Raw genomic sequence first — 24769 nt, 5'->3', positions numbered from 1 at the left:
CCTAAACCCGCCACTGCAGCCATTTGGAGAGTAAGCCAGTAGATGGAAAATCTCTCTCAGAGACTTCCTCTTAGAATGAAAAAAGAAAAAAGAAGTCATTCTGTCTTTTGAATAAATAAAAAATTTTAAAGCAACAATTTCAATAAAAATGTTAATGTGCAGTTTCTCTTTCAACTTACGTCATCTGGAATTCAACACAGAATTCAGGACTGTCTTTGGAAACTGGGGAAGATATTTCAAGGCCTGCAACATTCAGTGCAGGACTGTTAATACATGGCAGCAAGGACTACAAAAGAGGAATGCTACAACTATCTCAAATATAACAGACCTTTCGCTGAGATTCAGAGGCGGAGTGTTCACAGAAAGGAAAAAAGGCTCTACCGCAAGTACTCATCTCTGGATTTCACATTATTCTTCCAATTCTTTAATAACAATAATCACAAGAATTCCTATGGATCATTCGGGACTCATGATAGCAATAGTTTTTTGAACAGACTGTGTGGCCCACACTTGAACAATAACATATTCATATGAAACCTGCTCTTTCTCAACTGGTAAGTGAAAGTAAGATATGCTCGTCAATAGAATTCTAGTACTTCTAAACTAATAGATTATAATAACTATATATTTTATCATGTTAAATTCTAATGGATTCATCACTACAGATTTATATCTGCTCATTTATACAGTTTTACAATGCATTTTCTTTCATAATTTTACAACTTATATTTGCTTTTATTTAGTTATAAATTGGTTCATGCAAGTCTTTTGAATTCTCATTCATTTATTCATAAATCTAACCTTCTATTTTTAGCTCCAAATATTCAATCCATTCATAATCATTTACCATTCATATAGTTTTCCTTACCATATAGAAATAATCACTACCAATTAGCAAGTAGTTGGAGTAAAAACAATTTTCATACACACTGAGTTGTGTAGGAATATTCACCTTCTGTTCTCTAAACATCTTCTGAAATGAATGCTTGTGAATTATTCTAAATTTCACTTTCCAGTTCTAACTACATCTAAAATCTTAATTCCAGCTAAAATCTGAGTGAGCACATTCAGATGCAAAAAGCTCCAAATTTTCAAACTTAGTGAGGCAATTATCTTCATTTTGTTTACTTTTTAAATATTCAGACACTAAGATAAAGGACAAGAATATAGATACTTATGTGAACTTGAAAAAATATTTCATTGAGATCAGAGCCCAGAAAAACTCTCCAACATCGACTATAAGTGAAAAACATGCCGGGCACATGTGATTCAAGCAAATACTACCATCGAAAACTTCAGTAATGAGCAGACATACAGCAATCTCCAGGCTGAATTCACTCCTCATCGTGTTCTCAAGACCCTGAGAGCAGGAGCTCACCAAAAAAAACCTGACAGAACAGATTCCGTATAGGGAGATTTCACAGTGGACATTTGAAACATTCATTTAGCTGAAAATATTTGTGAAGTACTTAAATAGGTTAATTTTTAATAAGAATCAAAATTAACCTGTATTTCCTGGATTGTGCATAAAAGAGCTCTTTCGGATACTTAAAGCTTTAAGAAACAGCCTCTGCATCGCCACCTTCATCTCTTTATTTCTGAAAGTATAGATGACAGGATTCATAAAAGGAGTGATAAGGGCATCAAAGATAGCTAAAAATTTGTCTATGGGCAAGGTGGGAAATGGCCACACATAGACAATAATGCAAGGGCCAAAGAAAAACACCACAACAGTGATGTGAGCCGAGAGGGTGGAGAGGGCCTTGGAAGAACTGCCCGGAGAGTGCTTACGAACCGTGAGCAGGATGAAGACGTACGACACAAGCAAGATGAAGAAGGTGCCCATGGAGATGAAACCACTGTTGGCGGTGACCAGAAACTCCAGCTGGTATGTGTCTGTACACACAAGCTTGATGAACCGAGGAAAATCACAGTAAAAGCTATCCATTTGGTTGCTACCACAGAAGGGTAAGTTCACCACAAAAGCCAGCTGAGCCACAGAGTGGATGAGACCAATGGTCCAAGCAACAGCCAGAAGGGAAGCACACATTCTGAGGCTCATGATGGTCAGGTAGTGCAGGGGCCTGCAGATGGCAACATAGCGGTCATAGGCCATCACGGTGAGCAGCACCATCTCTGTCCCTCCTACAGCGTGAATGAAGAACATCTGAGTGATGCACCCTTTCACAGAGATGGCTTTGTGTTTCCGGAAAAGGTCATAAATCATCTTTGGGGTGGCAATGCTGCAAACGCCAGTGTCAATGAATGAGAGGTTCGCCAGCAGAAAGTACATTGGGGAATGTAGGTGGTGGTCTGAGATGATGGTGAACACAATGAGAAGGTTTCCCAGCATACTTGCTACGTAAAATACCGTGAAAAACAGGAAGAGGAGAACCTGAAGCTCCCAAGAACTGGTGAGTCCCAGCAACAAAAACTCAGACACCACTGAGTGATTTCCTCTATCCATCAACCTCACATGAAAGTTCACCCTGATTATCTGAAGAACACAAGAGAGGAAGAAACAAAAGTTTTAACAGAAGTTGCTATCAGTAAAGCCCCCCCCCCCCACCCCGCCTGACCATCATGAGCCTTGAATGTGTATTTCTCTTAGGAACCTGCACCCACATGGGAGATCCATAAGAATCTCCTGACTCCTGTTCTGGGCCCAGTTCAGCCCAGGTCACTGCAGCCATTTGGAAAGTGGATCAGAGGATGGAAGCTCACTCTCTCTCCTTTCCCTCTCCCTCTGTTACTCTACCTTTCAAGTAAATACATTTTTTTAAAAAATAAAGAAAGAGATACAATAATTCTGGGACTTGACATCAAGGCTAACTCACAGGACCTATATTCTTACCTAATATATGGTGATCAAACGTTTAAGGCTGACTTGGGAGTTTCACTAAGGATCTAAACTCAGAACTCAACTTACTCTCAGGTATGTTCTGTTACATAAAGGGCTGACCTTGAACACAATTTTTTTCTACAAGAAAAACAAAAAAATTGCATTAAATCTGTGAATATAAAGTGGACCAAGATTATGTTTTTGCAAAAATTTAAAAAAAAAGAAGGAGTAGGATTCAGAGAGGGATGCTGGGAGGGAGGAAAGCATGGTTATCGTCAAGTTGTACCTGTGAAATACATGAAATCTGTTCTTGTATTAATAAAAATTTTAAAAATAAACCCACTTTCCCACCAGAAAAAAACGATATTTGGAATTTAAAGCAATATTTCATCTTGCTCATGTTTCCAAATATAAAGTCTTGGATGTAGTGCACTTTATACTTCTTCTGTTCAAAATCTGGGAAAAAAATGGAAGTAGCATATTAATTTTGAAATAATCACAAGTCAAACTACTCAGTTTAAACTTGATTCAACTTCCTGTCTGCCTCTTATTCTAACTTTAAAAACAAACTTAATCACATTATACTCATTATTCATTCATCTGTTCAACAGAGTAATGATAGTTCTGGCCTCTAAGAGAAGTTTCAAAAGTACTTGGTCACAGCAAGAATCAATGATTGTTTGCTATAAAGATTAAAAGCATGCTTTAGTAACACTAAACTCTTCTGGAAACTCTGCTAATTCTCAAAGCATTTGGTCATTTCTCAGTTGTACATGCTTTACTGACCACATAACCAAGAATCATATTTAAGATCTTGCCTGTTCTCTTCTCCCAATGGGTTTTCTCTTCAGTAGTATTTAATCTTTCCCAAAAGTTTAACCACAATGGGAAAGACAACAAAAATACTAAAGAAGTATTTTCTATCATTCTTTATTAAGCAGTCCTATTACCTCAACCTAATAAGCACCCCCCACCATGTAGGTTTTTAATATAATGACAACTCACCTCTTCCTAATTTGTGATAATCAAATAAACAAAGTTTTTATTACAAATGGTATCACCTTTTTCAAACCTTTTTAAATATGTTAATGATTCTTCTGTGACCATCTTCACTAGCTACACATAATTTTTCAGATCAGAAAAGGACTCAAAGAAGTTAAATGAATCACCTGATTTTGCACCTTGAAATATCAAATTCAAGCCCAAGTCTTAGGATTATATTTTAATTCAAATGCATAGAAAGGCACCTGACCAAAAAAAAAAAAAAAAAAGACTTTTATGGAGGGATCCAGGGTGAGTACTTCTTTTTCTTTCCAGTTTTACTTACAAATTTTTAATTGGACACATGCATTTCTCTTTTAAAGAAAAACATTGAAAGACAAGCAGGTCCCCACCTCCAGGTGTTTTTCACTACACTATTCTGTAAGTCGCAGGCAACCTGAAGTCTAAGATGAGTTTCAGGGGCAGGAAGAAGTCAGAGTCAGGATAAATTTTTTCCGGGAGAAAAATGATTCCTGGGTGTCTGCACGTCATCTCCAGTCCCTCTACTGTCTCTCGATTTGCTGCCTTCCCTGAGGCATCGCCTGCCTTCACATCCCCCACCGGTCTCTGGCCATCTGAAGTCCGCTTACACTCCTCACAGGTCCACTCCTCTCCAGGTTCCTAGCAGACAGAATTACCCTTTCCAGATCTTCTGCAATTAACATTCACACATTGAGCCAGTTCAATGTATGCAGTTAAGAGAAAATCAGTGCAGTGATCTCGTTTCATAGAAAATACACTCGTGTCAAACTTACATTTTAGTTACAGATATTCCAAACCATGTTGCATCCTGATTATTCCAGGCTACTAAAGCTCTCCAATACTCACACTGCCCTCCTGACACACCAAGCAGAAAATCAGCAATTGAGCAATCAACTTCTAAAACACTGCCTGTACAGGATTTAGCTCCCTATTGCAAAATTCACAAATCAGAATCGAGTTTGCTGAATTTTGTTGTGTGTTCCATCAATGTTACTTACACTAAAGAAAGCTGACTCTTCTCAGAGAAAGTATTCATGTTCAATGAGGAAATTTTCATTAATCTTGCTCCCAATAAAAGCAATGAAAATCAAAACTCTCTTGCCTGAGTTAGACCAAAGAATCTAATCAATTTTCATCATATCACAGATCAATCTCCCTCCCATTTTGCCAGAAGATTCACTTACATGGAAACTAACATTTCTAAAAGAGAAAGATAAGAACTTACTGCAGTAATCCTGAACATCGAACGTCAGAGAATGAGACTGTTTATAAAACAGATATTGAAAGCCTCACTTAATAATTTATACAGTGTAAAATGCTAAAGCAAAATGTAGAATAGGATTACAAAAAATAATGGAAAGAATGAAAATTGCTCCTTTCACTTCCTGGAACATCATCTTCTGGTCAAAATTCCACCCTTCATTCAAGATCCTGTTCAGTGTTTAGTATCATTAGTATCATTAGTAAAATCCCAAACTGACTCATTTTCATACTCTTCTCCATGCCTTGTCCAAAATACATATGCAAAAAATATGTCAAATAAAAACTAAATTCAGAGAAAATTACTGAACAATAATTAGAGACATATCAACTACTGCTGAACTGTGTAACATTTCCTTTGTATGCATTGGACATCACAATATTTGAAGCAGGAGTGCTTTTCTAGGTCCCAACCAGGATCTCACATTCTAACTGAGATGGTAACCTCTTCCAAGTAAGCGGGATCCTAATTAGGAACCTCGGTGTTGGTGACCAATGACAGTACCGAGTCAGGGGAACTCCTTCTGCGATTGGAATTTCCTGGGAATTAGACCTGAGTCCACACTGCTTTTCACCCAGGGAATAAAAAAGACAGGGGAACAGAAGAAATGCAGCTCCTGATGTTTTAGTGCAATGGTGCCTTAGATAGGTGTGCCAAAATATTTTTACTTTTAAAATGAGAAATTAGAAGAAATTAACACTTTAGGATTCTTGGGAAGTAAAACTAGAAGTACAAAGATTATCTGTTGTGTTCCACCCCTGAGTAGAAATTTCACTGGGGTGGAACAAAACCACTCTTTTCAACGAGGACCCAGAGGTAAGAGGCAGTAATTATCTCTTCTCTTCAAACAACTACGCCTTCTTCAGCAAAGCCATCTTTCACCACATTTAACAAGACATCTTTGCATCTCAGTCATGATCTCTCCTTGTTTACATACTTGCTATCACCTTTCACAATGTGTCATCTCATGTTAGCTCTCCTAAAGAACCTCTGTGGGTCAGCTCCAATGCCTCTGCCACACACAGCCATAACCTATTCAGTGAAGACAGTCAAGCTGCATCCACAATGCAAAACGCATGGTCAACACTCCATATTCACTTCAGGGGCTCAGGTGGCAGAGTAGCTAAATGCCCCTTGAGACATGACATGGCATGCCTGAATGCCTGCTCTTCAAGTCCTAGCTTCATTCTGATAGTTTCCTGCTAATGCACACTCTGGGAGGTAACAGATGATGGCTCAGGTAGGAGACTCACACAAACTTCGCGGTTCCACGCTTTAACCTGGTGTAGCTCTGTCACAGATTATCAGGAAATAAGCCAGTGATTGGAAGAGCTTCATGTCTCTGTCCCTTTCTCTTTCAATCTCTCTGACTCAAAAAAAATGGAATATGTAAATACACTTTTTAAAAGAAAATAATCAGAGAAGTGCACAATGAAAATTATCATATATATCCTAATAGTCAAATTTGGTGACTATATGACTAAATGTATTTCTTCCTAAGTACATTAGATTTTAAAAATATGGAAGTTCTGTAAAACAAACTATGTAATCATCAAAAATGATATGTTGGATCTGGCGTGGTTGCCTAGTGACTAAAGTCCTCACCTTGCACGCACCGGGAACCCATGTGGGCACCAGTTTTAATCCCAGCAACCCCGCTTCCTGATCCAGCTCCCTGCTTGTGGCCTGGGAAAGAAGTCAAGAACAGCCCAAAGCCTTGGGACCCTGCACTCGCATGGGAGACCTGGAAGAAGCTCTGGGCTCCTGGCATCGGATTGGCGCAGCACTGGCTGTTGCAGCTGCTTAGGGAGTGAATCATGGGACAGAAGATCTTCCTCTCTGTCTCTCCTCCTCTCTGTATATCTGACTTTCCAATAAAAAATAAATAAAATAAATCTTTAAACAATGATATGTGGCTAAATATATCACATGGAAAGATTGCCACATACATCACTGGTACATTTCAAAAACAGGAGACAGCATAGTAGAGTACGATTATGTTTTGTATTATATTATTTATAAATTTCACATAATGAGCATTTAAAAAATGAGTGGGCATAGTTATGCAGAAGTTTAAGCTAATGCTTGCAATACCCACATCCCTTATCAGACAGCTGGCTCAAACCCTGGCTTCTTTATTTTCCATCCAGTTCACTGCTGACGCAGCCGCAGAGTACTTGGGTACATACTGCTTTTCAGGGAGATCCAGAGTTCTGTTCTTCTGACTCCCATCTGGCCAACCATGGCTGTTTGGGAAATTTAGAAAAGGAAATAGCAGGGACTGGCACTGTGACACAGCAGGTAAAGACATTGCCTACAATGTTGGCTTCCCATCTGTTCCACTTCCAATCCAGCTCCGTGCTAATGCAGCTGGGAAAGCAGCAAGGGATAAACCAAGTGCTTGGGCACCTGTCACCACGTGGGATACCAGGAAAACTCAGGGCTGCTGGCTTTGGAACAGAAACCCATGCAGATCTTTGGGGAGTGACTCAGTAGATTCAATCTCTCTCTCTCTCTCTCTCTCTCTCTCTCTCTCTCTCTCTCTCTCTGTATGTGTGTGTGTGTGTGTCTCTGTCTCGCTCTCACTTTCAGTGAAGCAGTGGATGTGTGCTGTTGTTTTCTCTCTCTCTCCCCCAACCCCCACCTACAACTCTGCCTTTCAAGCAACTAACCATTTATAAAAATAAGTGAAACAGCAGATGAAAGATTTCTCTCTCTCTCTCCTTTTCTCTCCCTCTTGCTCAGTTCTTCAAATAGATAAAAATAAACATTTTTAAACAAAAATAGAGAATTTGAAAAATGTATCTGTTAACACATGGTGTCTATCTCTGCTCAGGCTACCTCTCAAAGATGGGAATTCACCTTCCTTACCGGAAGGGTATCCCTGATTTAGGACTGGCATAATCCTAGCAGTTAGGAATGGCATTAGAAATTTGGATTGTATTTCAAAAATAAAACACTGACCACATAAACTCAAGAACAACAAAACGAAGTGCCATCCCACCATGCCCAAATTTGAGAGTTTAACCTTTTATCTGAGAATCAGTGGCAGATTTCTGTAGGAGAAATGAAATGCTCTACCAGAAATATTACTGTCTGCCTTTAACATTATTCCTTTACTAACAATCTGCTGCAGCCATGATAGTTGCTAGAGCTCATGGGAGGAATGACAATTTACTACCAGATTGTATAATCCGCACTTAAACAGCAGTATTTCAGATGACACCTGTTCCTACTCATTTGATACCACTGAGAAAGTACAGAGATATTCTGCCTGAATACTTATTAGCAATATCTATAAATACTACATTTTAATTAGTACATATATATATATGAATGAATTAATATAATTAGTACAATATAATTTATATTAATATAATTCTTTATAAATTTATTATTCTTCCTTCATAGAGGAATATATATTTTACAAACTATATACTTACAAAATATATATTTTACAAAATATTTTTTAGACTCTCATTTTTTTTTACTTAGGCATACATATGAGTCATATCAAACAGGACACTTTCATTCTTGTTCATTTATTCATAAATCAGTGCCTTCCCTTTGTAATTCCAAAACAGAGAATCAATTTTTAATCACCCAATATCACAGTTTCCATTTCCATATAAAAATAATGACTGATCTTTAAGGGAAAATGGGATAAAAAGTAATTATCATATTATCTGAAAATAGTTTATTCCTTAAATATGTCACAGTTTCCTAAGGTGACTTTATGATTTACAACAGCTTTATTTCCCAATTCTATTATTACTTCAAAACCACAACTACCGTAGGCACTAATGAAAACTCAAGCAGCAAATCCAGATGTTAAAAACATCAAACTCTCAAAACTTTCTATGCAATAACCTCATTTTCCTTATTCCTCCACATATAAAGACACTGAGAAACTCAGAAGGCATGAACACAGGAATGTTTGGGAATCAGAGGAGACAGTCTGAAGAACCAGTGCCACAGACAGTATGCCTAACATTGGATGTTCACGGAAAACACGTCCAGTACTTGGGATTACAAGCATCATCACCAAAGTCTTCAGTACTCAACACGTAAGTGACATTTCAAGTCTGTATTCATTCCTTGGTGTGACCAAGGGCTCCCTATGGTGAAATCACCAATCACAGCAGTCATTACAAGAGAGATTTTACAGACATATTGAAAACCCTAAGTAAACTGAAAAGAGATGTGTTAATTAAAGGAATTGATTTCCAAGAAGAGTCAAACTGAATGTGAATTTCTTGGAGTGTGTATGAAAGATCGCTTGCAAAAATACAAAGCCTTAGAAACCAGTCTCTGCATCGCCACCTTCATCTCTTTATTTCTGAAAGTATAGATGACAGGATTCATAAAAGGAGTGATAATAACATCAAAGATAGCTAAAAATTTGTCCATGGGCAAGGTGGGAAATGGCCACACATAGATAATAATGCAAGGGCCAAAGAAAAACACCACAACAGTGATGTGAGCCGAGAGGGTGGAGAGGGCCTTGGAAGAACTGCCTGGAGAGTGCTTACGAACCGTGAGCAGGATGAAGACGTACGACACAAGCAAGATGAAGAAGGTGCCCATGGAGATGAAACCACTGTTGGCGGTGACCAGAAACTCCAGCTGGTATGTGTCTGTACACGCAAGCTTGATGAACCGAGGAAAATCACAGTAAAAGCTATCCATTTGGTTGCTACCACAGAAGGGTAAGTTCACCACAAAAGCCAGCTGAGCCACAGAGTGGATGAGACCAATGGTCCAAGCAACAGCCAGAAGGGAAGCACACATTCTGAGGCTCATGATGGTCAGGTAGTGCAGGGGCCTGCAGATGGCAACATAGCGGTCATAGGCCATCACGGTGAGCAGCACCATCTCTGTCCCTCCTACAGCGTGAATGAAGAACATCTGAGTGATGCACCCTTTCACAGAGATGGCTTTGTGTTTCCGGAAAAGGTCGTAAATCATCTTTGGGGTGGCAATGCTGCAAACGCCAGTGTCAATGAATGAGAGGTTCGCCAGCAGAAAGTACATTGGGGAATGTAGGTGGTGGTCTGAGATGATGGTGAACACAATGAGAAGGTTTCCCAGCATACTTGCTACGTAAAATACCGTGAAAAACAGGAAGAGGAGAACCTGAAGCTCCCAAGAACTGGTGAGTCCCAGCAACAAAAACTCAGACACCACTGAGTGATTTCCTCTATCCATCAACCTCACATGAAAGTTCACCCTGATTATCTGAAGAACACAAGAGAGGAAAATGCAAAATATTTCAGTTGAGACAGATATTCTGATTATAGACTAATGATGGTTCCAATGTCAAAAACTTAAGGTCACATTGCCACGTCTTAGAGTTTACACATCATAAGACTCCCAACGAGCCAGCCTGAGAATTTTTTTCCATTCCTAAGTCTTCAGTATGTAACTGCATAACCTCAAATTTACTTTGGGCTCTAGTATATAATGAAATAGGGAATATTTAAACAAAAGTATGTAAGAATTTAGTGAGAGTTATGCAAGGAAATATAAAAGAAAGACTGCCTATTTTTACATGGAAAAATGTCATAGAACAGGGACATACTAAAATGCAGACTCTATTTTTGTCTGTTACATATATCCACTCTACTATTTCCTGCAGTCTTTACTGAAATGACTTGAATATTCTAGGTTTGCCATCCTCTTATCAGAAAAGGAGATAAATTTTTCATTTTTAAAGTTTTCAGATTTAGTTACAGTGATATACAATTCATTACTAACATATTTTTCCATTCCTTTCTTTAATCTTTATTTATTATTTTCATTTATTTAAAAGGCTGAGGAAGGGGCAAGGGGAGAGTGAAAATCTCCCATCCCCTGGTTCTCTGCCCACATCTCACGACAGTTGGGCTGACGGTGGTGGAAGCCAGGCTGGAACTCCCTACAGGTGTGTCATGTGGGTGGAGGGCACTGAAAACATGAGATATGCATTTGCAGGAAGTCGGTTCAGAAGCAGAGTATCTGGATTCCAACCATGCACTCCAACATGGGATGCAGGCAGCCAAGCAGTGCCTTAACGTCTCTGCTATTTTCACAGTTACCATCCCTTTTCCACTGACCATTTCTTTAATTTCATTTTATAATTTGATGCCTACCAATCTGTTTTATTTCCTTCCTACATTCTACCAATGCCATTAAGATGAAACCTTGAGACTGCTTCCCCCAAACCTACACACACACACACACACACTTAAATTCCTTTTTATCCTTATAGACAACCTATTGTTTTCCCTATCATGCTCTGAAGCTATTTTCCATATATTTTATCATGACTTCTATCTCATTACCTTCAAAAGTCCTTCACATCAGGGCCAATGCTGTGGTGTAGGCTAAGCCTCCATCTGCATTGCCAGCCTCCCATATTGGCACTGATTAGGGTCCCAGATGATCTACTTTCAGTCCACTTCCCTGCCTGGGAAAGCAGTAAATGTGATCAAGGGCCAGAGGCTCTTATACCCATGTGGAAAACCAAAACTAGCTTTCTGGATCCTGTCTTCGGACAGGCCCAGCTCCTGCTATTGAGCCCATCTGGAGATTGAATCAGCGCATGGAAGATATTTGTCCTCTCTGTAAATCTGCCTTTCTAGTAAAAAATAAATAAATATTTTTAGGGCCCGGCGGCGTGGCCTGGTGGCTAAAGTCATCGCCTTGAACGCCCTGGGATCCCATATGGTCGCCGGTTCTAATCCCGGCAGCTCCATTTCCCATCCAGCTCCCTGCTTGTGGCCTGGGAAAGCAGTTGAGGACGGCCCAATGCTTTGGGACCCTGCACCCGCGTGGGAGACCCAGAAGAGGTTCCAGATTCCCGGCATCGGATCGTCGCAGCACCAGAACGTTGCGGCTCACTTGGGGAGTGAATCATCGGACGGAAGATCTTCTTCTCTGTCTCTCCTCCTCTCTGTCTATATGACTTTGTAAAAATAAAATAAATAAATCTTTAAAAAAATAAGTATTTTTAAAAGTATCCTTTTCATCAAATCCTCTAGACTAAAATTTAGATTTCTAGAATTATTCTTCTCTCCTTAAATTCATTTTCTAAATCGTTCAGCTCTTCATTACTTGCTATTTTTCGGTTTTATTGAGAATATCTTTTTCTTCTTGCAGCATACATCAAAGCTCAGCCTAATACCACATATACTTCATGTGTGCTATGTATATATATATAAAATCACTAGTTTCTTAATTTTTTTCCTGAATGTTGAAATCATATTCCCCTCAGCTCGCTAAGCACTATCACCTAGATTTTAATAAATTAGTCATATTTATGAGATTTTAATCACAAAAACAAAACTCATAATCATCTATTTTCCAATGAAGTTTTCCTCCATGAATCCTAACATTACAAGCACCCCCCATCTCATTTCTTTCAGACTTTTTCATTAGCCTTCTCTAACTCTTTCTGAACTACTGTAACACAAAATAACTAACCTCTCCATACAGCCTGAATAATATGGGTTGTTTGGTCTTTCAAAGAAGACTGATTTTCCTGTTTGAAAAACTGAGCAGCAAAGAGAAGAAGCAAGAAAAACAGAGAAAGATTTTCCACCTTCTGATTCATTCCCCAAATGGCTACAACAAACATGGCTGGGTCAAGGTAGGACCTTCACCCAAGTCTCCACCTGGGTGCAGGACTTGGTCTTTCTTGCACTGCTTGTCCAGGTCATTAGCAGGGGAGCTGGATTAGAAGTGAAGCAGCCTGGACAGCAATCAGTGTAGGCAGCAGTTAACACTTTGTGTCACAATGCCAACCACCTGTACGTTATGATGAGCTTACTCTCCCTAAACAGCATCTTGTTTATCTAAGTAACACCAACAAAAAATGTTCAGTGATTCAGCAGGTGCCAATACCAACCACTTGAGCCCTCGCCACTGCCTCCCAGGGTCCATACTGGCAGGAAGCTGGACTCAAGACAGAGGTAGATGTCAAACCCAGCCCCTCCATTTGAACTATGGGCATCTTAACCAACTTTTCAACCTCGAGATCCAACACTCACCGGTTACCTCATTTTTTTTTTGTACCTTCACCTATCTTTAAGTTATAATAGATATCCAGAATAAACATTTTTATTTTTAATCATACCTCCTTTCTCAGATCATAATATGTAAATGGTTCCCCATCTTTACCACCTACAAATCTTTTCCTTCATGTGCTAATTCATGTGCTAATGGAACTGGGTTACAAAACTGTAATAAAAACAAGCCTAATTATAACATAACCAATGACTTCCTCAGTTTTACATGTCAGGTTTCTATTGTTCCTGACCTCATTCTGCATTTCAAAATATTTCAAAAAACATTGCTTTAATACATCTTCTGTGTAAGCCAGGAGATTGGTTCTTAGAAAGCCAAACAGATCTGATGATTAGTTCTGAGTTATAAACGCAACTACACTATCTTCCCATTCTCCAACATAATTATAAATAAGACAATTTCTATTAGCTCTAACATAAATTCTATTCTGTATTTGTTATCTTAGTTATCACTTCTTGGATTATAGAAATAGCAAGGTTTACAGTATTAAGTCATCTCTTTCACTGAAGTTTCCTGTCTCTAAAAATCTTTCACTTTTTGTAGCAAGTATTTAGTGAAGAAATTGTATAATCCACGTTTTGTAAATCAGAAAAGGGGACTCAAACAATTTAACTGAATTGCCAATTTTGAACAATGAAGTAACTAATTCTTGCAATTAGTTTTTCAAGTGCAAGTTGAGCACCTGGGGGAGGGCGCAGTGGAGTAACAGGCTAATCGTCTACCTATGGCACCCATCCCATATGGGTATCAGTCTGAGTCCCAGCTATTCCACTTCTGATCTTGGAACACAAACATCAAGTCCTTGCTTCTCTGCTTCTGACCCAGCTCTCTGCCAATGTGCCTAGCAAAGCAGCAGATGGCGGCTGAAGTACTTGGGTCCCTGCCTCCTATGTGGAGACCCTGATGGAGTTCCAGGTTTCTGGCTTTGGCCTGGCCCAGCCCTGGGAGTTGCAGATATTTGGGCAGTGAACCAATGGATCAAAAAAAGTATCTCTTACTTGCCCATCTCTCCCTAATCTCTTATGACAATTTGCCTTTGAAATAAATATTTTTTTAAAAGATAATTTTCAGGGTCATGATACTTCAATATATTAATTACATAGGCAGCAAACTGATTCTCTGACACCTTCACCAGACCTTTTCCCATATGTTCCCTTGTCACACTGCTGTCAAGTCATGTCCAGGTACCCCTCTGCCTAACAGAAGGCTTCTCTAAATGTCTAGCCTTAAAGAAGTATCCATTATAGACCCACTCTAATTAAACTGCTTACATGTTAAGCTAGTTCTGTGTGAGAGTTAGAAGGAAGCAGTGCAGTTATTCCAATTTTATATAGACTCTCATATTTTTACTTTAGCTACAGATATTTCTAATCATCTATGCTTCTTGCCTATTCCAGGCTGATACAACTCTCCAAATCTCACCTTGTTTTTCCTTGCACATCAAAAAGAAGGAAATCAACAATTATTATTCAACCTCTAAAATGGTGCCTGTACCTGACTTAGGTTCCTTTAGCAAAATTTTCACAAGAATCGAGTTCATATGATCAATGATAAAAATTTTCATTTATCCTGCTCTCAGATAAAAGCAATACGAACCAGAATGTTTTTTTACCTGAGTTAGACAAAAGAATGTAATCAGGTCTCATTAGATGATGTGTCAATCCCCTACAAATTTTGTGAAAAGATAAGAAGTTTTGATTACAGTTAAACTAGCATTTCTAAAAATAAAGATGAGAAGTTGAGTGATATTGAGAGCCAAACAACAGAAATTGAATTCATAAAACAGAACTTTAAAACAGAACTTAGGAATTTATTCACCATTTAAAGAAAAATATAGCACAGGAGTACAGAAAGGAACAGAGAGAATGAAAGAGATGCGTTGTGTCCTACTCACGGACATCCGCATCTGGTCAAAATTTCACCCTTCTTTCAAGATCCTGTTTTGCGTTTTCTGCTTCCAAAAAAAGAATCTTCTCTAAAACCATTAGTAAAATCCATAGTTCACTTATCTTCCTGCTCTTCCCCATGCTCTGTCCAGGACACACAGGCAACGCAGATTAAACTAAGAGGAGAAATAATCATTGACCAAAAATTGGACACGCCAGCTATCCTGGAAGATGTTGGATGAATGTCCAATCTGCTGAACTGTGTAGTATTTCCTTTGTATGCATTGGACATGACAATATTTGAAGCAGGAGTGCTTTTCTAGGTCCCAACAAGGATTTCACACTCTGAGATGGTAACCTCTTCCAAAACAGAGTCTCATGGTGTTTTTCTCAAGCAAGTGGGATCCTAATTAGGAACCTCAGTGTTGGTGACCAATGACACTACCGAGTCAGGGGAACAGCCACTCCTTCTGCAATTGGAATTTCCTGGGAATTAGACCTCAGAGTCCACACTGCTTTTCACCCAGGGAATAAAAAAGACAGGGGAACAGAAGAAAGAAATGCAGCTCCTGATGTTTTAGTGCAATGGTGCCTTAGATAAGTGTGCCAAACTTTTTATTTCAAAATGAGAAGTTAAAAGAAACTAGTAAACCCAATACTTTAAATTATTGAGAAGCAAAACTAGGACAAAGAATAAGTGCTCTGTCCTAGTACTAACAGAATCGGGGGGGGGGGGGGAGCATTCTTTTCCATTAGGACCAGAAGGTAGGGCTAATTGAGAAGGGTTCTGTGATCATTACCTTTGCTTCTCTTCCTGCCATCATTCTTCAGACATTATTAACTCATTTAACTGTTACGTAGAAATATAACTCCCAGCTGTAGGTAACTGCCTAGGTTGCCTTGTACCTGGACAGTGTTACATTGCTGGAAGAAAAGCAGCCAGTAGCTGGTGGGCATTCTAGGCCTGGTGAATCCCAAATTTGTGTCAATTATTACCAGTATGCCAATATAGTTGCTTATTTTTATTTATTTATTTATTTATTTATTTATTTATTTATTTATCCTTTTAGTTTTTTTTAATTTATTTTAAGATAAGTAGAGAAGGCATGGGAACACTGGGACAGAACAAGCCACCCTGGCCTCCAGGCAGGGAAGCTGCAGATTGCCCAGGAAAGGGGGTCTGGGAATATACTGCAGTGGGAGCAGCTGTGGCCATGCTTGCAGAGAAGGAATGACTTCTAGGGTCTTCCACAGACCAGGTCACTGCATGCAAAAGTAGGCAAGGGAGCTAAGACCAAGTGGTCTAGAGGGAGGAAACTGGAGGACATGTCTGGGTCAGGCCAAGGCACCTGCACACGTGGTAGATCTAGAATAGGCTAAGCAACATTGCCTGTGGCCCATCAGCGCATGCTAAAGCTGGGTCTGGGAGCATGCCTGGCTGGGCTAGAACATAGTACCCACCCACAAGTGTTGGGGCAGGGAGTGGGCCATATCAGACTAGGCAGTACCCACCAGGATGTGAAAGAACCAGATCCGGGTGCAGATCCTAGAGATCCCATAGAGGACTCGTGGGCTCGCCTCTGTGGGATGGCAGCAGAATTACGTAGAGAGCTGGGGTTGGTGAGGCAGAAACATCCTCCATCATCTGGTTCAGTCCCCAGAGCTGGGCCAATCCAAAGCCAGGAGCCTGGAGCCTCTTTCAGGTCTCCCACGCGGGTGCAAGGTCCCAAGGCTTTGGGTCATCCTCAACTGCTTTCCTAGGCCACAAGCAGGGAGGGGAGCTGGAAGGGAAGTGGAGAAGCCAGGATATGAACCGGCGTACATATGAGATCCCAGCGCATGCAAGGCAAGGACTTTAGTAACTAGGCTACTGCGCTGGGCCCCATTTTTTATTTTTGTGCCACATAACGTCTATGGTAGAAACTCAAGTCAATGAATCTTTTGAAGAAAGACAGTTGTATTCCATATGAAGTAATTTAAAATAAAAGTAAGTAGAACACAATTTGGGAATATGATGGAGGCCAAAAGGAAGATAATTAAAATGGGAAGAGATGTAGCAAGCTTAAGAGCACATTTCCAGTAATAAAGCTGAAACTGAATATTAATAAGTTTTACTTGAAGTTACATTACTGTATAGCTTATGAAGACTTGATTACAAAAAAAAGTCAAAACTTGCTGAGACCTTTTTAAAATTAGTGGCAGTGCCTTACATTAGGATTGCATCAAAGTTTTTGCCAGGAAATTGTTGTGTTTGCAATGTGTTTTGCATCCAAGTTTTGCCAGGAAATTGTTATGTTTGCAGTGCGTTCTGTGTTTGTAAAGATTTGAGCTAGTGTTAGAGAACAGCATGTGAAAAGTAATATGTGTAACTTGTATTAGAAAAATAATTCTTGCCCTGTATTCAAGTTGAGAGATTACATTTTAAATAACGTGCTAAGTAGAGTTAACCAATAATAAATGTGATCTTAAAATTGCTGAGGTTTGTATTAATTATAATTAGCACTGTGAGGTGTAATTCTTACATATGTTTGATACAACTATGTAAATGCTGTCACATGACTATAAAAGTGTTTATCTTATTTCACCAAATACTTCATAAAAAATTTCCTTTCCCACTGAAAAGAAATTATCACATAAGTACAAACAACGAGCATTGGATAAAACTCACCCCCATTCATGACATTAGGGGCCAGCACCAGCACTGTGGTATAGCAAGGTAAACCTTCCCTGTATCACCAGCACCCCATATGAGCACCGGTTGGGATCCCTGCTGCTCCACTTCCCATCCAGCTCCCTGCTAATGCTCCTGAGAAAGCAGCAGAAAATGGCCCAAGCGCTTGGGCCTCTGCACCGGTGTGCGAGACCTAGTTGAAGATCCTGACTTCTAGCTTCCGCCCACCCCAGCCCTGGCCACTGGGCTCATTTGGGGAATGAACAAGCAGATGGAATATTTTCTCTCTCTCCTCTATAATTATTTCAAATTTTCAAAAAGAAGGAAGGAAAGGATGGAGGGAGGGGGAAAATGCTGTTTCAAAAAAAAAAAAAAGAGTATACAAAGGAATTAATTCTTTTAGCCTGGAAAAAAATCCACAGTAAATATCACTGTTTTTAAAACTTAATTTCTTATTTTTTAATAAGGATTAATCTATTTTTTAAAGATTTATTTATTTTTATTACAAAGTCAGATATACAGAGAGGAGGAGAGACAGGGAGGAAGATCTTCCATCCGATGTTTCACTCCCCAAGTGAGCGCAACGGCCGGCGCTGTGCCGATCTGAAGCCGGGAATCTGGAACCTCCTCCAAGTCTCCCACAGGGGTGCAGGATCCCAAGGCTTTGGGCCGTCCTCAACTGCTTTCCCAGGCCACAAGCAGGGAGCTGGATGGCAAGTGGAGCTACCGGGATTAGAACTGGCGCCCATATGGGATCCTGGTGTGTTCAAGGCAAGGACTTTAGCCGCTAGGCCACGCCGCCGGGCCCGGATTAATCTATTTGAAAGGCAGAGTCCCAAGGAAGTGAACCTGCTGATTAACACCCCAAATGGCTGCAACAGCCAGAGCTAAGCCAATCTGAACCCAAGAGCCAGAAGCCTCTTCTGGGTCTCCCACGTGAATACTGGAGCTCAATGCTTTGGTCCTTCCTCTGTTGCTTTCCCAGGCCACAAGCAGGGAGCTGCATCAGAAGGCAAGGACATGAACTGGTGCCTATATGGGATGCTGGTGCTAGCAGGCTGAGGATTAGCCTGTTGAGCCACTGTGTGAGTCCCAACTTTCATACCTTTATTTGTTTGAAAGAGCAGTGAGACAGAGTTCTTCCATCCACAATATCTTTCCCTATTTCTTTCTGTGTATTTCTCTCTCTTCCTCTCTGCCTTTCAAATAAACAAATAGTCTTTTTTAAAGAGGCAATTAAGGTTGTGAAGACAGTAAAGTATATTATAGAGAATGACTTAAGTAGAGGCAAGAGGGAGGTCTCTCCTGGGACTTCTCGCTCACGCTGAAACCTGAGTGATGAGGCCCTTGCCCCAAACATCCTGGCAGTGGTGCTCTGCAGGCAAAGGGAAAAGTCGGTGTTCAAATCCCAGGAGGCCACAATCTTGGTGTGTTAAAATAAGAGGAAATCTAAAACTTGTTAGGCACAGCACACAAGGAAGAGAAAGATGAATAAAACTTTGGTGGGGTTCGTGAAAGCAGATCATGTGAGGTTTTATTGAACATGGCTGAACAATGAGGTAGAGCAGGCACCCAGCTTCCCAGGCAGGCTGTGGTGTCAACTGCCTTTAGTCTCTGGAGCGTTCACAATTCTCTCCTTCCATGATGTGCACTTATCTAAGAAGACAGTCCATATAAATTCTAGATTGTAGGCATTATTATTATTATTATTATTATTATTATTATTATTATTAGAAAGGCAGATCTACAGAGAGGAGAGACAGAAAAAGATCTTCCAACTGCTGGTTCACTCTCCAAAGGGCTACAATGGCCAAAGCTGAGCTGATCTGAAGCCAAGAATTAAGAGGTTCTTCTGGGTCTCCCAGGCAGGTGCAGGATCCCAAGGCTTTGGGCCATCCTCTGCTTTCCCAGGCCATAAAAAGGAGCTGGATCGGAAATGGAGCATCCGGCGGCACAATGTCTCAACTGACTAATCCTCCACCTCTAAGGACCAGGAGCCCATATGGATACTGATTCATGTCCTGGTTGCTCCGCTTCCCATCCAGCTCCCTGCTTGTGAGCTGAGAAAGCAGTGGAGGCTTGCCCAAAGCTGGCTGCTGGCTTCAGATCAGCTCAGCTCCGGCTATTGTGGCCATTTGAGGAGTGAGCCAGCTGATGAAAGAGATCTTTTTCTCTGTTTCTCCATCTCTCAATAAATCTGCCTTTCCAATACAAATAAATAAAGCTTAAAAAAATGGAGCAGCCAGGACAGGAACCAGTGCACATACGGGATGCTGGTGCTTGAAGTTGGAGGGTTAGTCTATTGAAGCATGATGCCGGCCCCTAGGTTGTAGATTTCTAACACAGGTAGATTCCTCCCACATCTGCTGCCACAGGAATTGGAACAATATACTTTTTCACCAGTTGAATTTCTATACTTGTTTAAACTAACCAGCCTGTAACTTCTTTCTGAATAGTAAGAAGCACCATAGAATTCAGACTTCGCATAAAAGAGAAAGTATAGAAAGTTGGATTGTTACACTATGAAGGCCTCAAGAATATTCAAATATTTTGATAATTTTAACAACTTAATACTCTTTCCCTATTAGGAAAAGAGCAAGTTTTTTTTTTTTTTTTTTTTTTTTAGTTTTTGACAAGTAGACAGAGACAGAGCCACTTTTTACTGGTTCCCTCCCCATATACCAGCAATGGCCTGGGATAAAGGTAACAGCAGGAGCCAAGGACACAGGCTGGGTCTCCCAGGTGGGTGTCAGGAATCTAATTGTGTATGCCACCACCATTGCCTCCCAGAGTCTTCATTAGCACGAAGCTGAATTTAGGAGCCAGAATCAGGTGTTAAACTCAGGAACTCTGATATGAAATACATGTTCCTTCACTTCTAAGCTAAACTGCAACTCTAAACGCGAGTGCTTGATTTCACAATACAAATTTAGGTGCAGCGTGATACTTCCCACCCAACCCTCTCTCCTCCTTTCTTATTTTTTACTGTTAACTTTTACAATGGCGTGCTTTGCAAACACAGGATTAACACCCCATTAAGTAAATAATTCAACTAATATCAAGTAGAAAAAAGACCCTACTCTTTCTCAAGAGTATAGACAAAGGCTGTAAACAATAATCAAATCTCAAAATGTCAATCTCATGTAGATTACATTTTTTGTGCTCTGTATATTAGTTCCAACAGATTAGGAAAAACTAGATACTAGTCTATTGGGGAATCACTTATTTTACTAAGCAGAATGGTTTCCAGTTGCATCCATTTGTTGCAGAAGACAGGATTTCGTTGCTTTTTGTGGCTGAGAAGTATTCCATACTGTATATGTACCACGTTTAATTCAGCTGTTATTTAAAGCCTCATGAAAAAGATATTAATCAAAATAAGCTGTCATTCCCTAAAATCAGAAACAACCAAATATCATGAATTTCAAATAGTTCAAACTATCTCCATTTTACAGATGAAAGAACTTAAGCATAAATCTAAACAACTTGATAGTAAAAAGCAAGGCTAGTCTTTGAAATCAGTTAGTCTGCCTCAAAATTTTATAACTGTGTCATTGAAAAAGAAGTTTCCCAACCCTGGGGAATTGAAAAAAGCACTAGTGGGAAGAGAATAAATTGGGTTATTGTCTTTACTCCGTACTAAGCCTCCATTGTTCAAATATTCTGACAGGGCTGGCATTATGGTATAGCTGGTGAAGCCATCACGTGCAATGTGGCCTCCCATAGGGATTCTGATTCAAGTGTCAGGTGTTCCACTTCCATCCAAGCTCCCTGCCAATGGCCTGCTAATGGGAAAAGCAGCAGAAGATGGGCCAAGTATTTGGGCCTCTACCACCCAAGTGGAAGACTTGAATGCAGCTCCTGGCTCCTGGCTCTGGGTTCCAGCATGACCTAGCCCTGGCAATTGTAGCTATCAGAGAAGTATACCACCAGATGGAAGACCTCTGCCTCTCTGTTTCTCTCTGTGATTCCAACGTTCAAATAAATAAGCAAATCATTAAAAAAAACTCTCTTGACAGTGTACAGGTAGTTTTTGTAAGAATTGGAATAATTATAGGGCTTTATTTGTAGTTACTATGCACAACTAGCAGAAACGCTTAAAGGGATGGAACTCACAGAATCAATGTAGACTGATAAAAACAAAATAGTTTCAAAATAATATAAGTTCCTTCATTTTGTTTATTGAAATGTAATATACATAAGGTAATAATATATCAATAATATCTCCTTAAAATCCACATTATACCTGCTCCAAGACATCTCACCCTGAACTTCAAAAGCAATTTCTTTTTTTTTTTTTTTTTTTTTCCTTTTTTTTTTTTCTTTTTCTTTCTTTCTTTTTATTTTATTTTTTTTTAATTATTTATTGTTTAACTTCAGTAATTACATTGTATTATGTGACACAATTACATAGATACTTGGGTTCTCCCCCCCCTCCCCAAACCTTGCCTATTTTCCAAGCACTTTGTTCATATTCTGCACAAAAATCCCCAAAATCAATCTGACAAGAAAAGATTCTCCTCATAATGCAGAGAATTTTTCCAGACAGCCCAGAATTCTCTTTATCAAAAAGGCTGAGAAAAATGTGGAAACAGCTCTACATTAACACTTTTTATTTAACACATTGCAGAACAAAGGAAGAACAGTATATCCTCCTTGTTTGGAGACAAAAAGCACATTAGGGAAATGCATTAACCTAGTAAGCAGGCTTGTGCTGTGTCCCATGTTTATAATACGGATGGGGCATGTTAGAGATATTTGTCTTTCTTGTATCAAACTAAGTTAATAGTGCTATGTTTATGGTCTGGGAAAGCAGCCTGGATGGAATCCCACACCCATGTGGGAGACCCATGTGGCTCCCAGCTTTGGATCAATTCATCTCTGGCTGTTGTGGCCCATTGGAAGTGGAAGACTTCTCTGTCTCTCCTTCTCTCTCTGTAAAAATATGCATTTCAAATAAAAATAAACAATCTTTTCTTTTAAATAAGTTAAAACAACTTCTAGAAACTCAGCAATTGGCTGAATATTCTCTTCATGGACATCTTCATCTCTTTGTTTCTAAAAGTGTAAATGACAGGGTTCAGAAATGGGGTGATTATTACATCAAAAATGGCAAGAAATTTATCTATAGGCACTGTGAGAAATGGCCATGAATACACGAAAATGCATGGACTGAAAAATAAAATCACAACGGTGACATGAGCAGACAATGTAGACAGGGCCTTGGACAGGCCACCTGAGGAGTGCTGCCAAACAGTGACCAAGATGAAGATATAGGAGACCATCAAAATGATGAACGTTCCCAAGGAGATGAAGCCACTGTTAGCAGTAACCACAAACTCCAATCTATAAGTGACTGTACAAGCAAGTTTAATAAATCGAGGAAGATCACAGTAAAAGCTGTCCATTTCATTGGAACCACAAAGTGGTAGGTTTACAACAAATGCAAGCTGGATCAGTGAGTGGATGATTCCCATAGTCCAGGCAACCACCGAGAGTATAACACAAGTTCTGATGTTCATGATGATCAGGTAATGCAGAGGCCTACATATGGCAATATATCGGTCAAAGGCCATAAATATGAGCAACACCATCTCAGTTCCTCCCGTGACATGAATGAAGAACATTTGTGTAAGGCAAGCTTTGAAAGAGATTATTTTTCTCTCCTTGAAAAGATCAGAAATCATCTTGGGAACTGTAATGGAGGAAACCCATATGTCAATAAAAGAGAGATTAGCCAGCAAGAAGTACATGGGGGAGTGCAGGTGGGAATCACAGGTCACTGTGAGCACAATTAGGAGGTTTCCTAGCATTCCTGCCATATAGCAAACAGAGAAAATGAGAAAGAGGACAAGCTGCATCTCCAAAGAATGAGTGAGTCCTACCAACACAATCTCAGACACCACTGAATCATTTCCTTCCCCCATGGTCTCAACTACTTCTGAATCCAGATTGTCCTGAAAGAACAGGAGAAAGAAGTGAAATCATTTGCTGTATCATTCAGGGGTCCATTAGCATAACAAGTTGGAAATACTACACTATGGCCTTTGTCACAGGAAGTTGACCTTACATAATCACGGGAGCTGTTTTAGCAGTCCGTTGTCTTTATATAGAATGTTATAGCTTGAAGTCCTCAGGTCAGGCAGTCAGACAACTGAATGTAAAGTTGGGGAAAGGCAGAATAAATTGGAACCCGCAGTCAAAAACTAGACTCCACAAGGACAGGCTAAAACCCAAGTCAGATCTTCTTGCCTCTGACTTTGATGATATGGGTGGACTGCAGAAGGCAGGGTGCTTGAACATAGAAATATACACACATCCTTAGTCCATGAGCTAATGAACGTAAGAGAGAATCCCAAGCAAGGGGTGGCAGTTGCAGTCCCAGCCACCGTCTCATACCAATAGCACAAGCCAGCTGAGTAAAAGGAACACGTATGAGATACATACAGGTGCAGCTGCTGCTCTGGTTCTAGCCTCCAGCTTCTGCAAAAGAATCTTGAAGCCTGTCCTAGTCGAGCAAGGAAATCAACAGATTATGTTGAAAGGGTGAAGAGTGTTTCAGTGGAATCAAAAAGATTAATTAAGACAATGACCTTATAGGAATTTTTCACTAATGCATTCTCAATGACTATGATGTTCCTAATACGTACATCATATGTTTTCATAAATATCTATGGGATAAATAAATGGATGAACAATGGTGAGAAGAACTCAGATTTCCAGAGGTTAAGGAAAACATGCATACTAAGAAAGTTACTCAACTGAGCCATTATAAAATAAAAGAATAAAAGCCAATTATAAAATAAAAGAAGAAAGCAGAATATTCTAGCAATTAAACAAATGAGAAATGAGCATTTCATATGAGCCAATGAAATCAATGTGAAAGAGCACAGGAATCAGAAGTAATTGATCATAATATTCTGGAATATCACAAATAGGCTAAGTCAAGAACAAAGATAAGAAGAGTTGGGATGGCATCTAGCCTAGGAGTTATCAAATCAGTTGGGACACCCACATCT

At 39.7% G+C, this 24769-nt stretch overlaps 4 protein-coding genes across 6 annotated transcripts in view; all 4 read right to left on the bottom strand.

Moving 5' to 3' along the window:
* The window catches only part of LOC131480555 (olfactory receptor 4F15-like), a 67627-nt gene that overhangs the window by 8001 nt on the left and 34857 nt on the right, over positions 1-24769 (bottom strand). Inside the window, exon 1 of one of the 3 annotated variants that reach the window (XM_058666125.1) lies at positions 14806-14860. The exons of 1 other annotated variant lie outside the window; for it this stretch is intronic. The gene's annotated coding sequence lies outside the window, so the exon portion shown is untranslated. Of the gene's footprint in view, positions 1-14805; positions 14861-24769 lie in introns of those variants that run through there. One more of the 3 variants, XM_058666126.1, reaches the window with a different exon arrangement.
* On the bottom strand, positions 1502-2507 carry LOC131480475 (olfactory receptor 4F3/4F16/4F29-like). The gene has a single exon (XM_058665386.1). It carries the CDS (start codon positions 2465-2467, stop codon positions 1502-1504), a length of 966 nt encoding a protein of 321 aa, XP_058521369.1. The 5' UTR covers positions 2468-2507.
* On the bottom strand, positions 9363-15237 carry LOC101534188 (olfactory receptor 4F3/4F16/4F29-like). The gene is made up of 3 exons (XM_058665385.1): positions 15196-15237; positions 14806-14860; positions 9363-10364 (listed from the first exon to the last, which is right to left on the bottom strand). Exon 3 carries the CDS (start codon positions 10332-10334, stop codon positions 9363-9365), a length of 972 nt encoding a protein of 323 aa, XP_058521368.1. The 5' UTR covers positions 10335-10364; positions 14806-14860; positions 15196-15237.
* On the bottom strand, positions 22751-23677 carry LOC101528366 (olfactory receptor 4F3/4F16/4F29-like). The gene has a single exon (XM_012928892.2). The coding sequence runs from the start codon at positions 23675-23677 to the stop codon at positions 22751-22753; it is 927 nt and encodes a 308-aa protein (XP_012784346.2).

The sequence above is a fragment of the Ochotona princeps genome, chromosome 6, assembly GCF_030435755.1.
Source record: "Ochotona princeps isolate mOchPri1 chromosome 6, mOchPri1.hap1, whole genome shotgun sequence".
NCBI classification, from domain to species: domain Eukaryota; kingdom Metazoa; phylum Chordata; class Mammalia; order Lagomorpha; family Ochotonidae; genus Ochotona; species Ochotona princeps.
Note: the sequence above shows the minus strand (reverse complement) of the source record. Positions and strands in the feature narration are given on the sequence as shown.

Coding starts and splice junctions, on each gene's coding strand:
- LOC131480475 (XM_058665386.1), bottom strand. CDS start 2,467: ATGGATAGAGGAAATCACTCAGTGGTGTCTGAGTTTTTGTTGCTGGGA.
- LOC101534188 (XM_058665385.1), bottom strand. CDS start 10,334: ATGGATAGAGGAAATCACTCAGTGGTGTCTGAGTTTTTGTTGCTGGGA.
- LOC101528366 (XM_012928892.2), bottom strand. CDS start 23,677: ATGGGGGAAGGAAATGATTCAGTGGTGTCTGAGATTGTGTTGGTAGGA.